At 52.7% G+C, this 22,291-nt stretch overlaps 5 protein-coding genes across 5 annotated transcripts; 1 reads left to right on the top strand and 4 right to left on the bottom strand.

Moving 5' to 3' along the window:
- Positions 1 to 431: 431 nt before the first annotated feature.
- Positions 432 to 5,198, bottom strand: BDP81DRAFT_330675 (ABC-2 type transporter-domain-containing protein; the record flags this gene model as incomplete). Its single annotated transcript, XM_060585435.1, has 3 exons — positions 432 to 3,227; positions 3,285 to 4,324; positions 4,460 to 5,198. 3 exons carry the CDS (start codon positions 5,196 to 5,198, stop codon positions 432 to 434), a joined length of 4,575 nt encoding a protein of 1,524 aa, XP_060440206.1.
- A 2,307-nt stretch (positions 5,199 to 7,505) lies between these two features.
- On the top strand, positions 7,506 to 9,412 carry BDP81DRAFT_475135 (uncharacterized protein; the record flags this gene model as incomplete). The annotated part of the gene is made up of 6 exons (XM_060594725.1): positions 7,506 to 7,630; positions 7,683 to 7,794; positions 8,051 to 8,234; positions 8,367 to 8,483; positions 8,822 to 9,139; positions 9,178 to 9,412. The coding sequence occupies exons 2-6, from the start codon at positions 7,716 to 7,718 to the stop codon at positions 9,410 to 9,412; spliced, it is 933 nt and encodes a 310-aa protein (XP_060440205.1). The 5' UTR covers positions 7,506 to 7,630; positions 7,683 to 7,715.
- A 3,405-nt stretch (positions 9,413 to 12,817) lies between these two features.
- Positions 12,818 to 15,577, bottom strand: BDP81DRAFT_357825 (major facilitator superfamily transporter). The gene is made up of 9 exons (XM_060586343.1): positions 14,943 to 15,577; positions 14,849 to 14,876; positions 14,697 to 14,793; positions 14,515 to 14,624; positions 14,389 to 14,462; positions 14,286 to 14,334; positions 13,821 to 14,218; positions 13,520 to 13,763; positions 12,818 to 13,463 (listed from the first exon to the last, which is right to left on the bottom strand). Exons 1-9 carry the CDS (start codon positions 15,129 to 15,131, stop codon positions 13,177 to 13,179), a joined length of 1,476 nt encoding a protein of 491 aa, XP_060440204.1. The 5' UTR covers positions 15,132 to 15,577; the 3' UTR covers positions 12,818 to 13,176.
- Positions 15,578 to 16,634: 1,057 nt separating this feature from the next.
- BDP81DRAFT_464766 (pfs domain-containing protein) lies at positions 16,635 to 18,395 on the bottom strand (the record flags this gene model as incomplete). Its single annotated transcript, XM_060594194.1, has 3 exons — positions 16,635 to 17,982; positions 18,053 to 18,138; positions 18,195 to 18,395. 3 exons carry the CDS (start codon positions 18,393 to 18,395, stop codon positions 16,635 to 16,637), a joined length of 1,635 nt encoding a protein of 544 aa, XP_060440203.1.
- Positions 18,396 to 20,298: 1,903 nt separating this feature from the next.
- On the bottom strand, positions 20,299 to 21,799 carry BDP81DRAFT_438088 (acetyl-CoA acetyltransferase). Its single transcript, XM_060591286.1, has one exon. The coding sequence runs from the start codon at positions 21,593 to 21,595 to the stop codon at positions 20,339 to 20,341; it is 1,257 nt and encodes a 418-aa protein (XP_060440202.1). The 5' UTR covers positions 21,596 to 21,799; the 3' UTR covers positions 20,299 to 20,338.
- Between the last annotated feature and the right edge of the window lie 492 nt (positions 21,800 to 22,291).

The following is a 22,291-nucleotide window of genomic DNA, read 5'->3' as shown; positions in this document are numbered from 1 at the left end:
CTCTCCTTTAATACACCTTCACTGCACTTTCGACACCTCCCCAGGCAATCACCGCGAATGCACAATCCGTGTCTAAACACAGGTCAGGCACAGTCTCGTTTGATCAAGAATCTTGCTTCTGGGTATCTATTAAGAGTAACAATAAGGAGAATTGGGGATATACCATCTCTACAGTATCCCCCACCTGCAGGATATCAACAAAGTACAGATGACATGGATATTTAAGCCATCCATCCGAATAGTGGACAAATGCCACACAGATACATCAATCTGCAATGGACTTCACAAAACGTCCTCCAGGTTTGCACCCGAGCTCTCCTCTCTAATCAGCTCGCTCATACACACATGGTCCCTCCAATATTTGTGTCATTTTCTCTCATTCTCTTCTCATCCTTTTCGTATCAAGAAAAACTCTTGCTGTGATAACCTCCTTACTCGGTCTTCTTCTTCCCAAAGAGGCCACCCTTCTTTGGCACTCTCGCCAACCAGTACAAGCCCAGGGCGGCGAAGATGTTGAAGATGATGTAGACCCAGGCAATGCCAAAGTTCCTCCAGCGGTCGTTGTAATCGCTCTTGACGCTGGCCAGGAAGACGTTGGTGTCCTGAATGGTGCAGAACTGGCAGTCAGTGGTGGCGTTGGGCTCGCGGAGGTAGCCGCCGGCAGCCATGATGTAGCCCTGGAGGAAGGCTCCACAGGTTTGTCCCGAAGGAGGATCAAAGTGGAGGAACTCGTTGGCAGCACAGACAACCTCTGTGTTGGCGACAGCCGTGGATAGCATGCCTGAAACAATGTACGTGAATGGCGATACACGATACATGAAGATCCAGAAGCGGGGAATAGTATCGGGGCTAGCGAGCACACCGCAGAAGATGAGGCAAAGCATGAAGAGCAAGTTGGCAATGTTGCCACCAGCCTCGGCGGTCTCAAATCCAGCGATGATGAAGTCGGTAAAGGTCGATGTGAACAGCAGGAAGACGAGCAGGTACAGGAACATCAATGCGCCACGCTCAGTAACCTGGTCGGCGGGGATGGCGTTCTGGTACAGGCCGACGGGGTAGTACCAACAGAAGTACATGATAGCAGCCATGAGGGTGTTCCAGGGAAGTTCGACGATAATCTGGCTGAGCATAAAGACCTTCCAGCCATAGACCTTGGAGGGCCGCTCTCGCACTTCGTACAAGGACCGCTGAATAACAAAGTGAGGCATAGTCTGCTGGACGAGCTGGCCAAAGACGGTAAGCAGGTTGAAGATGGCAAACATTTGGTTCTGGAGACCCTGCTGAGTGTTGGGAGCTTTGAAGAAAACGAAGCCGATGAATGCAGCGACTAGAGTGCAAAGCGCAGCCTTGGCGTAGATGTATGAGGGGGTTCTCCAGTACTGTTGGAAGACGCGGTGGGTGACCTCCTTGAGCTGGGCGAAGAAGGGGGCAGCGAATTCGCGGTAGCTGCCCTTGTCGTGGGTAGCAGGGGTCTGAACACCACGCTCGTCCTTCAGTCTCTGCAATTCGGCCTGAACGCTTTGGAATTCCTCAGACTTGCGCCAAGCCTGGTGCCAGTCGACATCGGTGTGGGATCCAGGAGCGGCGCCAATAACTTCCAACATCCACTCAGCCGGGTTGGCATCGTGAGGGCAAGTCATGCCACTCATACGCTCAAAGTACGAGGTCATGACCTTGGAGTTCTCACCAATGTCACCGAAGTAGACAGTACGGCCACCCTTGGCAAGGAAAAGAAGACGATCGAAACGCTGGAAAAGCATGGCGGAAGGCTGGTGGATAGTGCAGAGAATGGCCTGACCACTCTTGGTCAACTTCTCCAAGAGGTCGAGAATAGCCCAGGAAGTCTGCGAGTCAAGACCGGAAGTCGGCTCATCAACGAAGAGCAACAAAGGAGGCTTCGCAACCAGCTCGACACCAATAGTCAAACGCTTACGTTGCTCGACGTTGAGACCTTCTCCAGGAACACCGACAACGGCATCAGCGTACTCTTCCATATCCAACAGCTTAATAACCTCCTCAACGTAGTCGAGTTTCTCTTGTCTCGGGACGTGTTCGGGTTGACGAAGGAGGGCAGAGAAGTTGAGAGCCTCGCGGACAGTGGTAGTCTGCAAGTGCAAATCTTGCTGCTGGACATAACCGGTCTTGCGTTGGAAAGAAGCATCGCGATGGTAACCATCAACCAGCATTTCACCAGTGATAACACCCATGGAGGTACGATCAGCCAAGCAGTCCAGAAGCGTCGTCTTGCCAGCGCCTGACACACCCATGAGGGCAGTCAGAGTACCAGGCTTGACCCATCCGTCAACGTGATCCAAAATGCGCCTCGTTTCGTTCTTGATTTGGACCTCGTAGCAGACGTCGTTCCAGTGGAAGGTGGACCTTTGCTCCTCGATGAGACCATCGTTCTTCTCGTTGATGCGGGCACGGTCGGCAGTGGTAACGGGTCCGACACGGATGTCCTCAGGGTCGTCAGAGTGCTTCTCGTTGAGGGCAGCGGGCTTGTGTCCGCGGCGGAACACGAGAACTTCTCCCTTGGACTTCTTCTCCGAGACCAACTCAGCCGTAACCATGTAGGTCATCAGGAAGAAAAGCATGAAAGCGATGAGGATACCAAAGTTGCGCCAGCGGTTGGCATACGAGTAGCGGAAACCAGAACCAACGTAGTCGTCGCCGCTCACGTAATCGAGACCTGCGACAGAGCCGACAGCACTACACACACGCTGGGCGGATGGGAGGTTTTCGTATCCAGACACGATAGATCTGGGTACAAATTGGCTTTCCGAACAAGCAAAGTTGCGACCATGGAATTCGTTGACGATGAGGGATTCGAAAGAGTATGCCAGGGGATCGAGGTAGTTGAGCCATCTGCACCAGTCCAACATGTAGTCGATGGGAATGACGAAACCAGTAAAGATGACGAGGTCCAGGATGAGAATGGCGGCAGGCACCATGGCTTGCGACAGGGTTCGAGAGGATGAAGCAATGGTTCGGAAAATCATTGACATGGTCAAGACCGTGAAGAAGGACATTAAAAGGAAGAAGAAGAATGCTCCAGGCTCGCGTCGCAGATTCGTCATGAAGTAGAGGACCAGGTTGAAGACGATTGTGTTCATGACCTTGTACGGCATGTCACACAACATGGATGCAACGGCTTCGGCGGACGGGTGGTACAGGGCGTAACGGGAGTGCTTTTCGACAATGGGACGTTGGGCGTACAGGGTCAGAATCTAATGTCAGGTTAGCTCACGAATCACTTGTTGTTAATCAGCGGGTTGAAAACCTACCTCGAGGGCACTGGAGAAGGCGTTCATGAGCAAGGCGAAGAAAAGGAGGGCACCACGTTGGAAGAAACTCTGGGTGTCCTGCTGCAAGTTGAAGAAGACACTTCCGATGATGAGACCCATAACAATGTTTCCGATGAGCGAACCGACAGTGATACTGGGATCACCGATCAGACGTCTGAATCCACGCCACAAGCAAAGCTTGACCTGCTGAGCGTAGGACAGGGTGAAGGGAGATTTGGCACGCTGACCCTTGGCCTGCTGGGCCTTCTTCGAGGCACGGAAAGCCACGGCGTCGGGACCGTTGAGAGGGTGCGTCTGCTTGTACTCCTCGATCTCAGCCTGCAGGGCAGTGTAGTTGGCGCTGTTCTTCCACGCGAGAGCGAATTCGTCAGGGGTACGGGGTGCCTTGTTCTCCCAACCGGGGCGGACGTGACGCTCCTGGGGACTCGTCATGGAAGTCAGGAAATCGGGGGTAGTGGCACGGGCAGGGCAGTCGTATCCAAGGTCAATGAAATATTGCCTGGCATCGGTGGCCTTGCCGAAGAAGATCTGGCGACCCTCATACAAGACGGCAACCTTGTCGAAGAGGTCGTAGGCGCTTTGGGGAGCTTGGTAAATGGATACACAGGCCGTGCTGTCAAAGAGCTCGGTTTGGAGGCGGAGGGTCTTGCAGAACTCGATGGCATTGGCGGAATCCAGACCACGGGTACTGTTGTCCCAGCACTGCAGAGGAGCGCCGGAGAGGGCAGCCTCGGCGATGGTGACACGCTTGCGTTCACCACCGGACACACCACGAATATACTCGTTTCCTACGCGGGTGTTGACGGTATGCGAGATACCGAACATGGCCATAACGACATCTCTCAGGTGCTGGGCGAAGTCGTTGCTGCTAATACCCTTGGGAAGCTGGCGGGGTTGACGGGCGCGGGCGGCGAAAGTCAAGGTGTCGCCCACAGACAGTTGAGGGAAGTGGACGTCCACTTCGGCGGTGTAGATGGCCTCACCACGGTGCTGGGTGTGCATCTCCTTGGAAGTCATTCCTAGGCCCTGTTAGCACCGAACGCTTTACACGATGCTACACCAAGTGGCGGTCGTGATGTCTTGCGTGAGAGGAAACTCGACGCCATGCACGGTGAACCCCTGCAAGCTTAGTTTAGGACGTTTCCGCCACTTACCTTGGTAGTTGAAGTAGGAGGTATCGTCGGTGTAGAGACCATTAGTCTCACCCGCGATGGTCTTCAAGAAAGTCGAGCAACCAGAACCGGGAGGACCTAGGACAACCAACATCTCACCCTTGCGAACGAGACCGTCAAAGTTGCGAAGAATGTCGATTCTGGTCTTTCCACCTCCACCGGTAAGCTTACGGGCGATATCAGCCACACCCAACCAGATGTTTCCAACATCCTTCTGGTAGTCAGTGGCCTGGCCGAAGCCGAAGACGTTGAGGTTCTGGTAAGCGACACCAGAGGTACGGAAGGAGGCGCCGTTTTGCTGGACGAGGTCGACCATGGCGCGGGCCCAAGCGCGGCCATTAAAGTCGGGCGAGTTCGGATTCAGAGGCGAGGACTCATCGGCGAAGAAGGGGTTTCCTCTCACGGTGCCGGTAGCCGAGGCGTGAGAGTACTTGCGTGCGAGCGACTGCACCAGCGAGTGGCGGCGTTCCATCTCGGAATCCTCATCTTCACCCTCGGCAGAGATCTTATCGCTGTCGAAAGGGGTTGAGGACTTCTTGGGGGCCTTGTCGCTCCCTGCGACCTCGGTGATGGATGTGGCGGCCGTGTCGACGGTGTTCTGGTTGGCGGCAGCGATATCCTCCTCTTCGTGGTGGTTGCTGCGGGCCGAGCTGATGGGAACACCAGACGTCTGTGCCGTGCTGTCGTAGTTGGGAATAGAAGCCATCCCGGCGAAAGCCATGTTGGCGGATATTCGTAGGGAACGGACTCAACCGCGATCCCAAATTGTCGAGAAGTTGCGCTTGTTCGTCGGTAGTGCCGTTGGTGTTGCTGGGTGTACAAGTCACCACCCGCACGGCACAGATTCGAGGGTGCTGCTTCTTGCTCTCGTCGCAACGTCGATTCAACGACGGCGCCGTCACTTGATTATCTTCGGTATTAGGTACTAAGAGTCCAGCCAGGAAGATACACTGGCGGGAAGGGTATCGATTAAAGGACCGACGCGAAAAATGGGAAGTGAGGAGGAGAGGGGAGAGAAGATGTCGAAAGTGACGGAAGAGGAAGGGGTAAAAGAAGCACCTCAGATGAAGAAAGTAATGGTGGGAGGGCTGCGAGAATTAAGAAAGAAGATCCCAGCAGTTCGGGGTGACCAGGATGAAAGGTACACACAATTGACGGCGTCAAGGAGCACGGTGGGAAAGATGGGACGGAATGGAGCTGGGCCGGGAGGGTGAGCTGCGAGCATGGGGCAGGCAAATGAGTACTTCGTAGTGTGTGTGTACCTTCTAGTTTAACCAGAAGAATAAATAAAATAGCAAAACAAAGCAGTTGGAATAAAATCAGATAATAATAATAATAATAATAATAATAATAATAAAAATACCCACCACACACTCACAGAAGGTAGGTACTTGGGTCCTCCGCAAGGCAAAAAAGACTGAATACCCTCCGCAGAAAGCACCGAAAAGTCTCCAGATCCAATGGGGCCAAGGTCAGAAAATCGAAACGTCCCGAAATGGATGTCCGCTGGCGTGTATTTGCCAGTACGTATCAGGCAGGGATATGCAGATGGAAGTAAAAGTACGATGGGTGATGTACCTTCCCACGCGGCAACAGAGCAAAAGATATGCTGCCTGCAGCTCATAGATACGAGGTACGTACTACAGTACTGAAGTATCGCCGTACCTCACTCTCGACGGGGCCCACAAAGTCTCCAGAACCCCTAGCTCCTTCCTCTAGCTCTTCGTTCTTTCTCTTCCATTTCTCACTCTGTTGAAAATTGAAATGGGCGGGCAGGCACTCCGTACCTAAGGTAGGTAAAGTTCCATGGAAGGTGCTAACCCGCCGGGAAGAACCCACCACGTCCGCCGAATCGACGGTCGGCACCCTGTGTCAGGTGTATTTCGAGCAGGTGCGGATGCTTTCTTGCGCAAAGACTTGCGGACTTTGGCTGGAGATCGCCACTTCAGCCTCGACTTGGCAGATGACTCTGACCGTTTGAGCACATTTACCAGAGTCCAAACTCCGCGGGCAAGGGCGTAAGCTACGTCGAAATTGGTCCACTGCCACGTGTATTCGGTCGAATATAGCCGGTGCTGAGAAAACATCACACTCCCACCTCTCAGCACCTAGTTGCTCTGGAAGGTCTGCAGCACTGGACTTACACCACGAGACTTCATCGCCCATCACCCAGAGTCAGGGACCAGCCTGTACGGCGCAGAGTTAATGACGAACTCTATGCTCATTGACTCGTAGTCGCCCCGTCCACCTGATATGCGGGGGGGGTTTTCTCGAACGGAACCAGCAAACAACCATACCTTAACCATATTCACAAAGGTTTACCGCCACATGCAGTCCACAATTTCTATAGTTTCTATAGAGCAGATTGCGGACATTGAAAGTCGTCCGGATACAACACCACAAAGTCGACCGTAAGACAAATCAAGTCCGATATTACGATGGTACACAGATTGATTTTTCGATCCACTCTAGACTAAGGTAGATGGAGCACCTACAGGAAACACAGGGTCTTGGTACTCAGTACTCCGTCTCACCAACCCAGACAAAAAAGGGAGAGAGAGAGAAAGAAACGTCTGCTGCATGTCTCTCTGTCACCCCAAGATCCAACAATCAAATCGTAGCAGGGGCCCGGAACAATGCCCTGCGAGACAGTAGACTGCGCCGCGCCAGTGGTTAAATCCTTGAATCTTTGGTCCCTATCGGCATCTTGTCAATTCCCGAGGCCATGATACCAACTGCCCGTCCCGGCGCAAGCCATACCATTTGGGTAGCAGATCGAGAGACAGAGACGCCAGGGAGTCTAGCCCTCGTAACACGTCGTCAACGGGTTACCGTTTGCGTGCAGTTGCATACGGACGCAGCTGCAGGCTACATCCAATCCCAGGGGACAATTGGCATCTCAAGTCGGATAATAGGAACACCAACAGCAGCAACCCAATGCCAGCAACACAATAAGGCTGTGGGCTTGCCAATCTCAACTCATTACGGTTATCCATGGCGCAAATTCAGATCAGGCAATGAATAACGAGGCACAGGTGTATTCGCTCGCATGTGCCATTTCGCACTCTCGAAACGCCAACTCTCCGTGTAAGACTGCCCACCCTGTCGCCGTGAACTCTTGGAGTACCTATCACAAGTACCTATTGTGTACAAGTAAGCATCAGCTTGAGCTTGTTCTCCCCTCCATATCCCAACATCATGGCAGGCACAACGTAATTGACTTGGGTTGCCCCTCGAGATGCCCTATCAGCCCGACGACCATCCAATGAGGCTGCTCAAACTGTATCGGCAACTAGGTGAAAGAAGGTTGATTGAGGGTGTGTTTATCCCCGACAGGTGACATGGATGGCACGAAAGGCCGGCACAGCCCTGCTATCGGGTGTGATCAAGACTCCTTTTTCCATCTGGTTGAGGTACGTACATGAAATCTTAGCAAAGCAAACAATTTGCAGTTCGCAGACAGTCAGCATTGCAGCAATATGAGTCTTGGCCCTGCTTCGATTTACGGATGTTCATACGTAGTACATACACTACGTAGTACGAACGGAGCACCAGCAAAATGATCTCCACCAGGAAAGGAGGGAGCGTCCCCTGTTGGCTCCTGCGACGTTCGTAACTTTCTCTTCTCATTCGGTTCATTCGTGAATCGTGGTTGCCAATTGGACGAGCACCTTCCTTCCTCGCCCGCAAAGTGTCTTCTTTCCCAGATTGCCAGAGTTCACAAGTTCCCGCTCCCTCGGGCGGCCCCACTCACAGAGTACGTATCCCCGTACCTTAGTGGCCCATTGAAGAAGCAGCAAGACCCGCTCGGCGTCCAATTGGAAATTTGACATGGAGCTAGAAGGCAGCCACTCGTCGACACTACCGCTCGCTTGACCACAAAAAAAAGGGGTGGACACCAAACGAGCCGCAAGCGAGGCAGCCACAGCAGCGTGGTGCTTACCTGTCTCGGGTTCTTCGAGCACCCCGACAACCCGCAGCGGCCCAGGCAGGCGGCAGGTGCCAGGTGAGCCTGGCAATGGTGGCTCCTGCTTTCCCCCGACGGGCCCCACACCTGCGCCTGCCGGGACTCGCCATCCGTCACCGGCCACCGAAAACGCTTGACGGCTCACGGTTGGGCTGCCGCTTGACACCTCGCACTCTCGAGTCTCGACGGGAGAAATTCGTCTCACCAATTCATCCTCACCAGTCCAATCTTACGCCAGCTAGGCGTCCTGCCCGCGACAAATGACCATGGAGCTTGAAGTTCGCGGTAAGCATTTTGTCTTTCAAGCCGATCTCTGTGTATTGACCTGATGGTACGAGAGACCAATGCTGTGAATATCTCTAACCTCATCAAAACAGCAGAAAGACAGACAGAGTGTTCAAATACAAGGCCGTAAATGTCTTCACGCTCTCTTCGGTAAACGTGCGTCTTGACCCGATCCTGGCCACGTCGCAGCCCGTTCCAACTGGGCGATCAGCGCAGCCGATATACGACGATTTACGGCAAACGCACCCACCCCTGGCCCGCCGCCATACCGCAGACCTGTCCGCCAGATCTGCATCACACGGATTCCCACATGCCTCGCCCACCGGCCCAGGGCCCAAGGGTCACGGCGCATTTGACCCGTTTGGCGCTTCAACATCGCACACTTTGAGCAATACTTCCTACTACGTAGAGTACGGGTTCGACAAACTACTACAGTAAACCCGTCTAGATTAATCAATCAGCTTCGTCCGAGATCTGTCTTCCGGTTCCGACTGGAGTCATCCACTCCGACCGTGATGGCGTACCGGACGGGTTGCATCAGTACTCCGAGATTCACGGCACATTCTTCCCCTTGTAGTATTCGCCGGGTCACGCAATCCACATGGCATGATGGCAGCACAGCAACGCCAGACTATCAACAGCAGTCGCCGCGAGACAACGTCATAGCGCAGTCTCACCACTGAAGGAGTAAACAACCGACTTTCTGACCCTAGAGTTGCCCTTCAGAGCTCAGAGACCACCGTCTGTCTGCTGACTCGTCCCAACACCAAGACGATCTAACCTTCGTCCTAAGCGACGTTTGACGGCGTACCACGTAAAGTCTAGTCACAAGCCAGGGCCTTCATTCGCAAAAAAGCCTCCCGTCCTCACACCAGACGAGCCAAATAGGAAACCACCAAGTGGTCTAGAAAGCTCTCTAGGAACAGCCCTCACGTTGAGGCTTCAGTAGCAACCAATATCCCACCATCAGGGACGAACACCGAGTCCGACCCCGCCACTTGCGGCCTTGCCCTACCTACATCATCCATATCGTCACGGGTGCCTCTTCCCGAGGAATTCATGACGGCTCCGTGGTCTCGGGGTTCCACTACCCGTCGGAACTTTGGCCGATATCGAATTATCGATAGATGTCGGCGGCTGAGATCGACATTCGCAGTGTTGGATCACGATGGACCGAGGCTTTTGATTCCCCGATGCGTGTGGTGACGCTTGAATTCCTACCAGGGAACACGCGATCACGGCCCAATACCGGTTCTCCGGATCCGTCGCTACTGTCCGCCATGTGTTCCATTAGCAACCCCAAGTGCCAAACTTGGCGCATCATCACAGCGATGCGACCACCCCGAGTGGCGGCTATTCACAGGCGGCAGGCGGCAGCAACTTCGGGGAGACACAAGGATGATGGCATCCATCCTGTTCTTCCTCAATTTTCGCCAAGTATCGATGCAAAGATGCGACATACCTCCAAACGCAAGACGTAATCACCCTACAGCGACAGCAGTCCCTTTATCAGAGTTGCTGGATAACGGGCGACATGGCACATGGTCTTTTCGATGCCTGTTTTTGCCTCGAGCCCGCATACCTATTACTGTATAAAACCAGAATTGTCCAGATTGCGCCGGCTTCTCTACTAATATGTCTGCCGTATCCATAATACGAACGCGAATTCGAAAACGGGACAGGAAGCACTCAACAACGTGACTCGTCAAATCACGTTACCCAACCGGGCAACGCTCACCAGCATTAGAATCAACCCCCACAGTCAATCTTACCTACCGCCCTTCACGCAGCCAAGCAGACGCAGCGCAACGCGAGAAACGCACCGCCCGTAAAACCCACACCCGGCCCAGCCACAGTCCACCACATCCAGCCAACTCTGCTCGGCCCTGCAACCCGCACCACACCCGCTCCCTCTCAGAGCTGTGCGTCAGCCTGAGCCTGAAAACCCCGGGTCTTGGTGATTTAGCATCCAGTCGGACCAATTCATTTTTATAGCATTCAGTCGGACTCCGGGATCGCCCCGATGGCACGCCCATCCCTCCACAAGTTCACATAGCTGCGGGCTGCTATCGCTGGGAGAGGAAGACACTGCCGACCTCCGTCTTTTTCCGGCATCAGTAATAAGCACCCGTCTGACAAAGTCACAACCGCTCCAGTTCTATCCATGATGAGATCCGACGATGACCCGGACTCACAGCCAAAAGTACTACCCTAATGGGAATAGCGCAACCATCTCAGGTCTCTTCCCTTCGGCAGAAGCTTCTCCCCACCGTTGACAACGGATGATGAACCTGGAGAAGGGTCTGCACTGCTGCGTGACTGCGCACCAGCAGCAGCACGGTCTTGGCAGAATGACCATTAAGTTTCTGTTTTGTTTGACAATCAGTCAACTGCATCGACAGCCTCGGAATTCACGTGCAGACTTTTTGGTCTTGCCTTGGACTCAACTTTCTTCATCTTCATGTAGGTAGACGCCCAACTCTACACAAGTCATGTTGATGTCGGTAAGCCCGCGGCAGGTAGAATGCTCATTTACGGCCCCATTGAACGATCCGGAGCTAAGACATGGTTCTCCCGGACCCGTACCTGATCGGACATAGGCCTCGCCACGGGTCTAAGGACAAGCAAGGACCATCCGAACCGGTCGAGCTCCGCCCCCGCAACTTGGTAACGGCAAGCTGTTCAGATGGGTCAAGGCTGATGCTGTCTCAATGGGGGACGATCGAGTCGTGTGATGACTGGTCGTGCATGTGCCCGGAAACCTCGGCCTGTGTATTATTCGTGGCAAAACGCTGCGAGTGCCGCTAAAAGCCTGGTTTTAAAGCACAAGAATAAGGTGATGCATTTCTCCAGATCACGTCCGGCCCGCCCCGTAAGGCGAATGGTATCTGTATGGATGATTGGTTTAGGCCGCCCACTCAAGCACACTTTAAACGCGAAGACGCGTTGGCCTTACCGGCGGGTTCGTTCCATAGCATGAGTTGTGTCGTCCCTGATAACCCCGAGGGAGGATACCAAGGTTCAACGTCATACCAGTTAACGTTTTGTCCCGATGCTTGACAACTCAACCATTGGCATTTTTGCATTTCAGGCTTGAAACGGACCAAGATTACGGTTGTCCTAGTCGTCAGCGGGCAGTGAACTGCAGCCGACAAGTCGATTTGATCAGTGTGGCGGGACCCCTGAATCAACTGTGGCAGATGATGCCACGCATAATTCAAGTTCAGACTGTCGAGCATTCGCATGATACGTTGATCGGAGTTATCGCGTCGTCTCGATTTTTCTAGGCTAGTTATCTTTCGAAGTTACTGCATCTATCAACACGTCACGGCGGCTTTCATTCAATGTTTGCGGATGGTGTGTCATGAGAGTAGCTCGATGGCAATGCTGATTTCTTGATTTCTGTGACAGCGAAACGTATCTGCCGTATGATAGTGCCAGGATCTCCGATCATAATCGGCCAGAAGGTGAGATCGATAGCTACACCTCGTGTTGCTCAATCCAAGTGATCGATTCAATGTTTCGTGTACGTGATGTTGCGCATTTGGTTCAACATGGTTGAGTGTGGAGGGAGCTCGCATCGAATCACATTTCGTCATCGCTGTATTGCAGACGGTATTCAGAACAGAGTAGATCTCTAGGCTCCATCACCTGTCGATTCTATTGACTCCTGACATTGAAGCGACATCATCTTCCGTCCAGGGCCATAGGACTGGCAGGTAGGCAAAAAAAGGCGTGCGAGATAGCTGGAGTGAATGAACCTTTTGTTGGTATTCCTTTCACAGGGAATTTGGTTCGAACCGTAGGGTCCTGGGGGTGACGAAGTATCAATATCTCTGTATTGATTGATTCTGCGTAAGGAGTAGAAGGGAGATTCCAACCGGAGGTTGGGTGGGTAGTCGAGGTCTAAGTGTACCACCTCGAGGTGGCCCATGCTCTGCCCCTACTCGCGGCCGAATTGGACTTCCAATCCGACACCTTTCAAGTGCATCTCCCTCACGTTCCCTCCACAGCTTTGTAGTCTTCTTCAGAAGGAGATTTGATAACACCGGGAAAGTTGGAGGACTCTGTCAGTTGAAGTTTGATGACGACAATAATTTATCTCGCTGTATTAACGAGTATACTGCGGCACATGCTATCATTGGAAAGGGATAACCATTCCACAGCTCCCAGCCCCTATCATATATAGTCAGTCAGAGTATTTGACGGAACGTGCTAGCTGTATGATTTATGAGTCGCATACGGATACCGAAAAAACTCCTTCATCGAGATCAAGATGAGTTCTTTGGGTTCATGTTGAATGTTTGACGCTCGTATGCCTCGCTCACGATGGCAGCGTAGCTCCCTGCAGTCCCAGCAGCTAAACAGGTCTATATCTCTGTGCAAAGGAGCTATAATGACACAGCTGACATCGAATTTCTACAACAACAAGCTCTTGCTATGTCACCTAGTATCCATACAAGTTCACATTCTCCGATGTGGAAGCCCGAATCCTCCGGTTCTCTCTGACAAGCAAGACACGGATCCACCACGCGCAGAGAATCGATAGCAAGGCGAAGCCAGCGGACGCGCCAAAACCAATGGCATAGCGGGGCTCGTCGCTCTTGGGCCAGAGATAGGCGCCGTAGATGTAGCCAATCTGGCCGCCGACGTTGGTCATGGCGAGGACGACTGCCTTTTTCTCCTTGGTTTGTGACAGCGTCGAAGATGCCCAGCCGATGATGACGGAGTTCACTACACGAAACTTCAGCAAACTGTCCATAGATCAAAGGGTAAAGACAAGGACTAACCGGCATAAGCTCCCATGGGGAAGATGAAGCAGGCAACGTAACGGGCCGCTGTGTTGAGTGTTGAGGCCGCCACCACGAAGCCGAGAATTGCGACACCGAGGCCTACTGTGATGTGCCATGTTCTCTCGTGAAGTCTGCCGGAACTCCAGCCGAACAAGATACCCGCGGCACCGGCGAAGATGAATGGCGGGCAGGTCATGACGAGGGTGACGGTCGTGTTGAAACCGAGAGTCTTGACAACAGTCTGTTCTATATTAGCCATGCACCTTCAACCAACCGCGATACGAGGATTAAAACGCACAGGGAAGAAAGAGTTGAAGCTGCAAGCACTCAAATGGAAATTCTGCATCAAGCAGAACAACCACGTCCTCTTGTCCCTCACAGCCTGCTTCAATCCATCCATAGCAGAAGCCTTCTTATCATCCGAGTCGGACAGCTTATCCTTCTCCATGCGGGAGTGCGCGAGCTCGCGCTCGCGGTCGTTGAGCCAGCGCGTCGTCAGGGGCGTGTTGGGGAGGAGCCAGAAGCCAAAGAGGGCGACGAGGCCCGTGGCGGCGCCCTCGACGATGAAGAGCCAGCGCCAGCCTGCGATGCCGTTGAGACCGTCCATGCCGGCGAAGATGCCGGCTGCGATGAGGGAGGAGAGGCCTGTTGCGAGGATTTGGGCGCAGTAGAGGAGGGCTATGCGGGAGGCGACCTCTTTGGGGGGTGTTAGTTGATGGGTTTAGGGGTTGGATGGAGTCTGGAGAGGGGAGGGGATGCTGACCTTTACGGGTGTAGAAGATTGATAGCATGTAAGTCGCGCCTGGGTAGAACTATGCCGTGTAAGTTAGAGATCTCATAGCTCGATGCTAATTGTCGTAACTTACGGGAGCTTCGGTGATACCGAGGAAGAATCTGCAAGCGACAAGACCTCCGTAGTTCTGGACTAGTGCCGTGCAACCTAGACGTCTGTTAGACTCGACGAGAACTTTGTTGTCTGATAGTTTCCTTACCTGAGACCACAGCCCAGATCAACATCCACGCGCTCATGTACATGCCAGGTTGAATCCTGGTAATCAACATGTTGGATGGAATCTGCATCAGGACATAACCCACAAAGAGACTGTAGGTTGTTAGTCGCAACCCTTCCTTTTTCCCCTGTACCACTTATGCTCTGGAGAGTGTTGATTCTTACATCGAAACTGTGGTGTTGAACTGTGTTCCCGACATGCCCAAGTCCTTCTCCAGGTTGTTCAGTCGTGCTTGGGCAATGGCATTGCGATCGACGTAGTCTGATTGGTCAGTTCATATGTTGTGACAATGAGACATCGAGCGGGGGAATCGTACTCAAGAAGTACATGATGCAGAGTGTCGGCTGTTCAAAAGAGTCGTTAGATTCCAAACGAGCATTTGTGATATCTAGGGGTATTAGAGGGCTTACCATGATCCGCCAATCTAGCTTCCGCACCAACTTGATCTCCTCCGGATCGGTCTTCTTCGCAGACCCGGTCCAGTCGCGGTTCTCCTCATCCTGAGGAATGGGCTTCTCGTCCATGATCACACTATCGACGGTATGGATGGCATGCTCCTCGCGCTCCACCGAAGGAGAACGCTTCTCGCTCGCGGCCATTGTAAATTTGGTGATATTGATATCGTGCGCGGACCGGATTGTGCACCTAGCAAAGTCTGTTTTTCGGGGAAAGGGGGGGTTGTCAAAATCAAGAGGGATCGGCGGGGCTAAACTCTGCGGTGAAGAGAGTTGCGGTCTAAGAAATAAGCATAACCGAGGATGGAGTCACAGCCGCTTACTTCGTTTTGTCAAAACCAACCCAAAATGCTGGACAATCAGCAGAAACGTGGTATTTATGAACTTTTCAAGACTGTTGCATCGTTGATACCCCACGCAAAAGGTCATGTCTACGACTGATCCCCGAATCCGGGGTAACTGGATCAGCATGGGCAACATTTGAGATCCGGTGCGTTCTGGGGAAGAACCCATGGGGAAGGGACCAGATTGCGACGGATTCCAATAAGTCGGAGCCGCATGTCTGGGCAGCAAAAGCGGGGTTCTCGGGGGTTAGATTTAGGATCCGAAGGGAGAAGAAAGAAAGAGGCGGTCGATGGGAATGGATAAGGGCAAGGGGGGTTCGATGAGACAAGCCGTATGGAGGATAAGCAGGAGATAGCGTGCGAAGACAAGAGTCAGTCGAGACCACGAAACACCACCAACACCACCACCACCACCACCACCGACATCCGCCGCCACTGGAGAGGTTGGAGTTGGTCAGCCACTGCAACTGGAGCGAGAGCAGCAACCCACAGCACCCAAACTGTGGAAATGGGGAAATGGAGCCCCGCGTGCCAAGGCCCGAGGGAATGGAAAGTGCTGGGTTTAGGTTGGGGTTAGTGGCATTAGGGCCTATTGTGTTGGGACTATGGGACCGGGGATATGGAGGAGGTGTGTCAAAGAGAGAAATCTGGTTCGTTCGGAAACGTGTCGTGTGGATCACTGCTGCATCTTGGACTACCTACGGTGGTGCGAGGACGGAGGCATGGATAATGGGAGGTGAACATCTGAGTGGGTGCTTGGAGCTTAAGTACGGTCGATGCCATGGTAGTCAGGGACTGCATGACCCTCCGCGTTTCTGAGCGTCATGGCTCTGGTTGTTTAATGGGAGGTGGACATGTGGTTAGACTCGCGATTGATGGCCTGCTATCTCGGGCATTGCCGTTAACGTGCGAGCTCTCGGGGACACTGAACAACCCTGAATCGACTCAGCAACTGTACCTCCATATAGATGAGCAATATCGAGAACGCGATTGATATGGATCTACTCAAGATGAAATGCAGGTATGTTGTGTTGGGGATGGCTTTTCGTTTCACACAGAATATTGTGTAGAACACCCGGTGGGATAAAGCGCTGGTTTGCCAAAGATTGCACTTAGCAAAGAAGTTGGTTAGTTTCCGTTCGAGACAGGTTACTTGATTTGTGTTCCTTGACATGCCTTCAACTCGGCTGTATCTTTAGAGCTTAAATGTAATGTGTATTGGGAGAACTCTCAAACTATCCATATGTACTAATTTCCTGCCTCCCGAAACTCCCTTCTGCTTTTTCAATTCAACTGTGTCACCTCATTCTTCGTCATCGTCGTCACCAGCAGCGTCGTCCCACTCCTCATCTTCAGATCCAGTGGATTCAGTCTGAAATTCATCCTCGTCTTCTGACTCTGTATCACTCCAGAGATCCCAGCGCGATTTGGTGTCCCACGGAGAAGCGGCCATTTTCTCTCGTAACATGTCAACAACCTCTTCAACTGACTCCACAGCTGCCTCCCACACCTGTTCTCGGATCTGCAAACCAATGGTTTTGTATGTACCGAGGATCTCCCATTGCTTCCACTCTTCTTTTTGCTTGATCAGAGGGCTTAGAGCAGCCGTAGCGCCTCGTTGGTCCTTGTCTCTCACGTATTGGAGTAGCCAGAGCAGTCGCTCTATATCAGCAGTCAAGTTCCTGTCTCTGATTGATATGAACAATGAAACAAAAGCTTCTTGTCGCTCTGGGTTTGGTTTTAAGATTCCTCCACGTTCCCAATCCCGCACATGCAAGGAGTAAATCCAGGAATCCCAAGGCGTATCTTCGTATTCGTCAAGCAAGTCCGTGTTTGCGGCCGTTAAATTCAGGGTTGAAAGGTATCGAAGCAGCTCAGTGGTTCCAAACCACGCTGCTTCGTGAAGCAAGCCCTGGCCTTGGCGTGTTAAGCATGTTGTTTTAGCTCCTGCCTCAATGAGGCACTGTGTGCCAGCGTGATCTCCTTTCTCAATCGAAACCAAAAGCGGAGTTTTTCCATCGAGGCCTTGTAATTCGATGTCAGCGCCGGCTTCCAGAAGGATTCTCAAGCACTCTTGGATGGTATAGAGGTCGTGGCGAAGCGACGTTAGGTGATGTAGGGCGCTTTTGTTCTGGCTGTCAGTAGCATTTACCAATGCCCCCGCACAGATTAGGGCTTGAATGACTTTTGCAAGATTTTTGTGCCCCTGTACGGCAGCAGCAGCCATCGCGGCGAGGCCCTCTCTGTCAGTGGCATTCACCCAGCTACCAGCATCAATCAGGTATTGCACCGTGAGAATATGGCCGTTCATGGAAGCAAGCGTTAGAGCAGTGCGACCCATCCAGTTGACCTCGTTGATATCGCATCCTAGATGCACGAGGTGCTTGACGCTTTCAAGATGGCCCTGTGTTGCAGCGATATGTAACGGAGTATTGCCTTCATAGTTCCGCTGATCTATGGCCCAACTGAAGTTTTCTGCAGCTCGAATAGCAGCGTCGAAATCGCCCTTGAAAAGGGCATCATGCAGCGGGGTTTGGCTGGCATTCACCATCGATTCTCCAGCAGACGAAATTCGGCAAAGGACTTGCATCTCCTGTTCGGGTAGAGAAGGATTGTTTGCAATTATACGGTGCGCCTCGTAGAACCAACAGCTATCACAAAGATGGTCAATCTGTAGCTACTCCTCAGAACCTACTGGTTTCGAAACTTTGACAAACTTACTCATCATAGCTTCCTTTCAGTATTTGGTCTTCCCAGATCTGGTATAAATAGAGGACTACTTCAGTTGATCCCTTTAGTATAACCCACTGGTTGTTTCATTAATCATGCGTGTGCCAGCAGGAACAAATGATGGAAGGCCTACCTCTAAGGCAGTGCCGCCGTCAGGGCTTGCGTCACCTGGAAACACCTTTCCATTGTGTAGCATCCACTGTTGAACTGCCACTCTCGAACTCGAAGGAGAATCAACATCAGTGGAATGCCAAAACCGCGAATCAAAGGGGAGAATCCTGGCAGGCCTAAGTGACACTCGCAGCCCAGTCGTAACGCCCACTAAGGTTTGCATTTGAACTGCTCTGGAACATAGCCAAAATCGGGAATTGATACTCGACTGTCATTGATGTCCCTGCTCTGTTTCTGCAGCTGTCCTCGGTGCATTTTATGCTGTTTCGGAAAGTCAAATGACCGTTGAAGCTGAGATTAAGACTGCACACCAAGCTTCGAGCCCATCTCGTGGGAGTGTACGAGATTCGCTTCGAAGCGTGGCATTGACAACAACATGGAATTGGGCATCGATTGAGCAGAAAGCTTGACGTCTGGACAACAACACTCGAAGACTCGGTAGTTGATAAGCCAGTGGTTGCCGATGATTGGGGATTCGGTAAAAGTTGTTGAGCTGGTTTCCCAGCTACAGCTTGTAGAGTTTCGTCATCCTGGAGTGTTTCCATGTCTTCAATACGACAGGATGACTTCTGATCCATGTTTATTGAGCTGTCCTCAGCGTCTCCAGTTCCTGTAGAATTTTCAAGCAGTTGCACATTCGGAACGATCTGCATGCTCTCAATGCGCAAAGCGAGCTTCCTAGAGCACAAGGCGATTTTATCAGCTTAAAAAGGCTACACTGTTTACCTATTGACGGCATGAAACTTACGTGATGATTTGAGTATTGGTTATTTGGAGCGCAAGTTGGAGGTTCTCTCTAGCGTCTCGCGCTTTACTTCGACACTCGGACAGCTCGCCTTGCAGCCAGAACCATGCTGTCTTTTTGACCTTGTCTTTGCCTCCGGCACTCGGTGATCGTGTGCAGCGTTTTCGAATTTCTTCGAGCCTTCTCGTGGATTCTGTAAGCTGGAGCATGGGATTTTCTAGGATCGGTGATTCGAATTTTGAATCATTGGTAATGACTCCCACCCTGGCGAGTTCCTCGTGGACCAATCTCAAAGCTTCGACCTACAATATCATGTTAAGCGTCAGCACACGAACTTTCTCCTGCTTGAGATCTCTAGTGATTAGGTTGATATAATATTGTTGCCACAGACCTCGTTCTCTACCTCTGGGATTGCTCGGGCAATGTGGACGACATGGCGAGCGGTGCCTAAAGCTTGACCTATGGCTATGAAGCTTGCGACTGCCCCAATAACTTCCATTTCTTTTCGTTTGCTCGAGGAGTATTGTGCGAGTTTTCAGACCGAGGTTACGATTTCTCTGGAAGGATGGTTCGCAGGGTTGTAGGGGGAAGAAGGGAAAAGGCTTCGCCACGGCACTTGCGCAGACTTGCTCACAGCCTGGTTTTCGAGATGCGAGTACCTATCTGCGCCGCTGCAGTCATCTTTCAATCGATGGGAAATGAACCAATGATCGTTCTACACGAATGTCACATGTAGCCGGACATAACGCCTCGATGGGTTGATTGCCTACATGTCTTGTCCGTTGGTGATTGGCTATGGTAATGCAATCTGCCTTGTGGCATTGTTGGAAAACGGGGCTTATCCTGCAACCACTTGGTGATGATGAAGCAAGGCCCTTTTGGAGGGGGGGGAACTGGTTCTCAGTTCCATGGTACACGTTCTCTGCACTGAATCAACGCGTCTGCCCATTCAATAGAGTCTTAACAAAGAAGTGGAAAGATACTGCAAGGCAGGAGGTAGTAGGGCCATTTAGACTGCCATAATACCTACTATGTATCTATGCGTCGATCACACCAAAATGCACTAGGCCCACGTGGTGAGGCGATGCCGAATGGCGAAGGCCGGCGAGTATTGCTACTGATCTCGCCGGATTACCGAAGAGTCACGGCGCCTAATCAAAGATATGACCCTACATAGAATACCTTACAGCAAGGTGGGTTGCAACCGGCCATGGTGAAAAGAATTCACCGGGGACGATCGTTGAGACTTGGCGCTGCGAGTACCGGAGGAGCGAGGAGTTGGAAGCCATAGGTTCGGAATTTCCGAACGATCGGCGCGCGGTACAGATATATGCTGGTAACTTCAATTTTATACTAACACTCTACTCTCTTACAAACAGGCCAGCCATGCCCATGCCGGTGCCGACGCACATGCTCACAACACCGACCTCGCCTCCAGATCTTCCGAGACCGTGGAGCAGGGTGCTCGTCATGCGCGCACCGGTGGCACCCAGAGGATGACCCAGGGCAATGGCACCACCGTCGGGGTTGACCTTGCCATCCTCGTAAGCCTGTTCCAGCTCAAGCGCCCTCAGGCAGTAAATCGCCTGACTGGCGAAGGCCTCGTTGATCTCCCAGCGGTTCACGTCCTTGTTCTCCAGGCCGAATTGACCCAGGAGCTTGGGGATCGCCAGGGCGGGGCCGATACCCATCTCATCGGGAGCGCATCCGACGGTGGTGGCTCCAACGAACTTGCCGATGATGCTGTCGGTGAGGCCCAGCTCTGTGGCGGTGCTTCGGCGCATCAGCAGCGTCGCGGCGGCGCCATCGGAAACCTGTGACGAGTTGCCCGCCGTGCTGGCACCGTCGGCCTTGAACGCCGGCTTCAGCTTCTGGAGGGCCTCGATGGCCATGTTGGCGCGAATGCCGTCGTCCTTGGTGACTGTGATTGTCTGCTCCTCTCCGACCTTGTTGCCCTGCTTGTCCGTCTCCTGGAATCTTGTTGTGACGGGGACAATCTCCTTGGCGAAGGAACCGTCCTCTCTCGCCCTTGAGGCGTTGTGGTGACTGCGCAGCGCGAACGCATCCTGGTCCGCACGCGAGACGCCATAGCGCTCAGCGACGTTCTCGGATGTGAGACCCATCGCCATGATGCAGTCTCTCGCGTCCTTGACCGGCGAACCCTTGAGGGCGGGCCACACGTCCACGGGGATCGCACGGCTGCCGTAGTTGCGGGTCATGCTCTCCATTCCGGCGCCAATTCCCACTGATATCGTTTCGGTCCTGATCTGCGATGCGATGAGGGCAATTGACTGCAGCGATGACGAGCAAGCACGGTTGACGGTGTACAGGGAGGTGTCGTTGGAGTAGCCGACGTGGTTCATGGCCATGCGCGCCGCCTTGGAGCCGCCGAGCTCCGAGAGAACGACACCGACGGCGACATCTTCAATCTTCTTGGGGTCTAGGTTCGGGTTGGCCTCGAGGGTGGCCTTGAGGACGGTCGACAATAGTTCTTCGGGGTATGCGTCCTTGAGCTGTCCACGGTTCGATCGGCACACGGGCGTTCGCAGCGACGATAGAATGACGACGTCGGAGGGCGCCTTCTTCAGGACGGACGAGATTCCTTTGGGGATAGACATGTTTGTGGTGTTTCTCGGAGCTACGGCCGTCGATTGACTAGAAATGTTGACAGGAAACCAGACTTGTTGTACAGAGAAAAGGAAACAAAGTTTAGAAAGTAGCCCTCGGCCAAGGCTGTTCCGAAAAAGAGTCGGGTAAACGTGAGCGATGTCGCTTGGTAACCGGGAGAGCTTGAGCGATGTACTGCTAGCCAGGGAGAATAGCTCTTCCCCTTCCTCCACTCGATTTCCCCAGCTTGATCCCCAAAGCCGAGGTGGGGGGGGACCCGCATACCATGGCAATTGGGTTCGGCAACCACACGCAGAGCTCTGAGCTCGGTTCCGGGGCTAAACGTTCAACCGGCAGTTGAGTCGGCACCTACACCGAGATATACCGGGATACACCGACGTTTACCGAGAACGGCCCCTGGCTATCCCATTTGGGCATGAGGCCATCATCGGCCAAAACTCCAAGTGTCACACAGTACTAAGTCACCATCTACACTCAACTTGGTGTAACACCAGATGTCGACCTTGAAAAGACTTGAACAATGAGCTTCTTTCACCTTGAACACCTTTTAAGCTCTCGTTACACATACTCATGGCCACGAGGTATTTGATAATTCAAAGTCCGAGTTGACTCCCACTGTGTTGTTTACCAAGATCTATGGTAAATGCAGCCAAGGATACAATACAATGTATGTCCGCATTTGATAT

Source organism: Colletotrichum phormii (genome assembly GCF_030913505.1).
Source record: "Colletotrichum phormii strain CBS 102054 chromosome Unknown BDP81scaffold_25, whole genome shotgun sequence".
In the NCBI taxonomy this organism is placed as follows: domain Eukaryota; kingdom Fungi; phylum Ascomycota; class Sordariomycetes; order Glomerellales; family Glomerellaceae; genus Colletotrichum; species Colletotrichum phormii.
This window is presented reverse-complemented; position numbering and strand designations above follow the sequence as displayed.

Bases quoted from the DNA above. Each gene is read 5' to 3' on its own strand.
- BDP81DRAFT_357825 (XM_060586343.1), bottom strand. From the start codon at position 15,131: ATGGCCGCGAGCGAGAAGCGTTCTCCTTCGGTGGAGCGCGAGGAGCAT. The intron at 14,625-14,696 runs GTAAGAATCAAC...AACAACCTACAG, and splicing joins TTCAACACCACAGTTTCGAT to TCTCTTTGTGGGTTATGTCC. The intron at 14,219-14,285 runs GTCAGCATCCCC...CACCCCCCAAAG, and splicing joins AATCTTCTACACCCGTAAAG to AGGTCGCCTCCCGCATAGCC.
- BDP81DRAFT_438088 (XM_060591286.1), bottom strand. From the start codon at position 21,595: ATGTCTATCCCCAAAGGAATCTCGTCCGTCCTGAAGAAGGCGCCCTCC.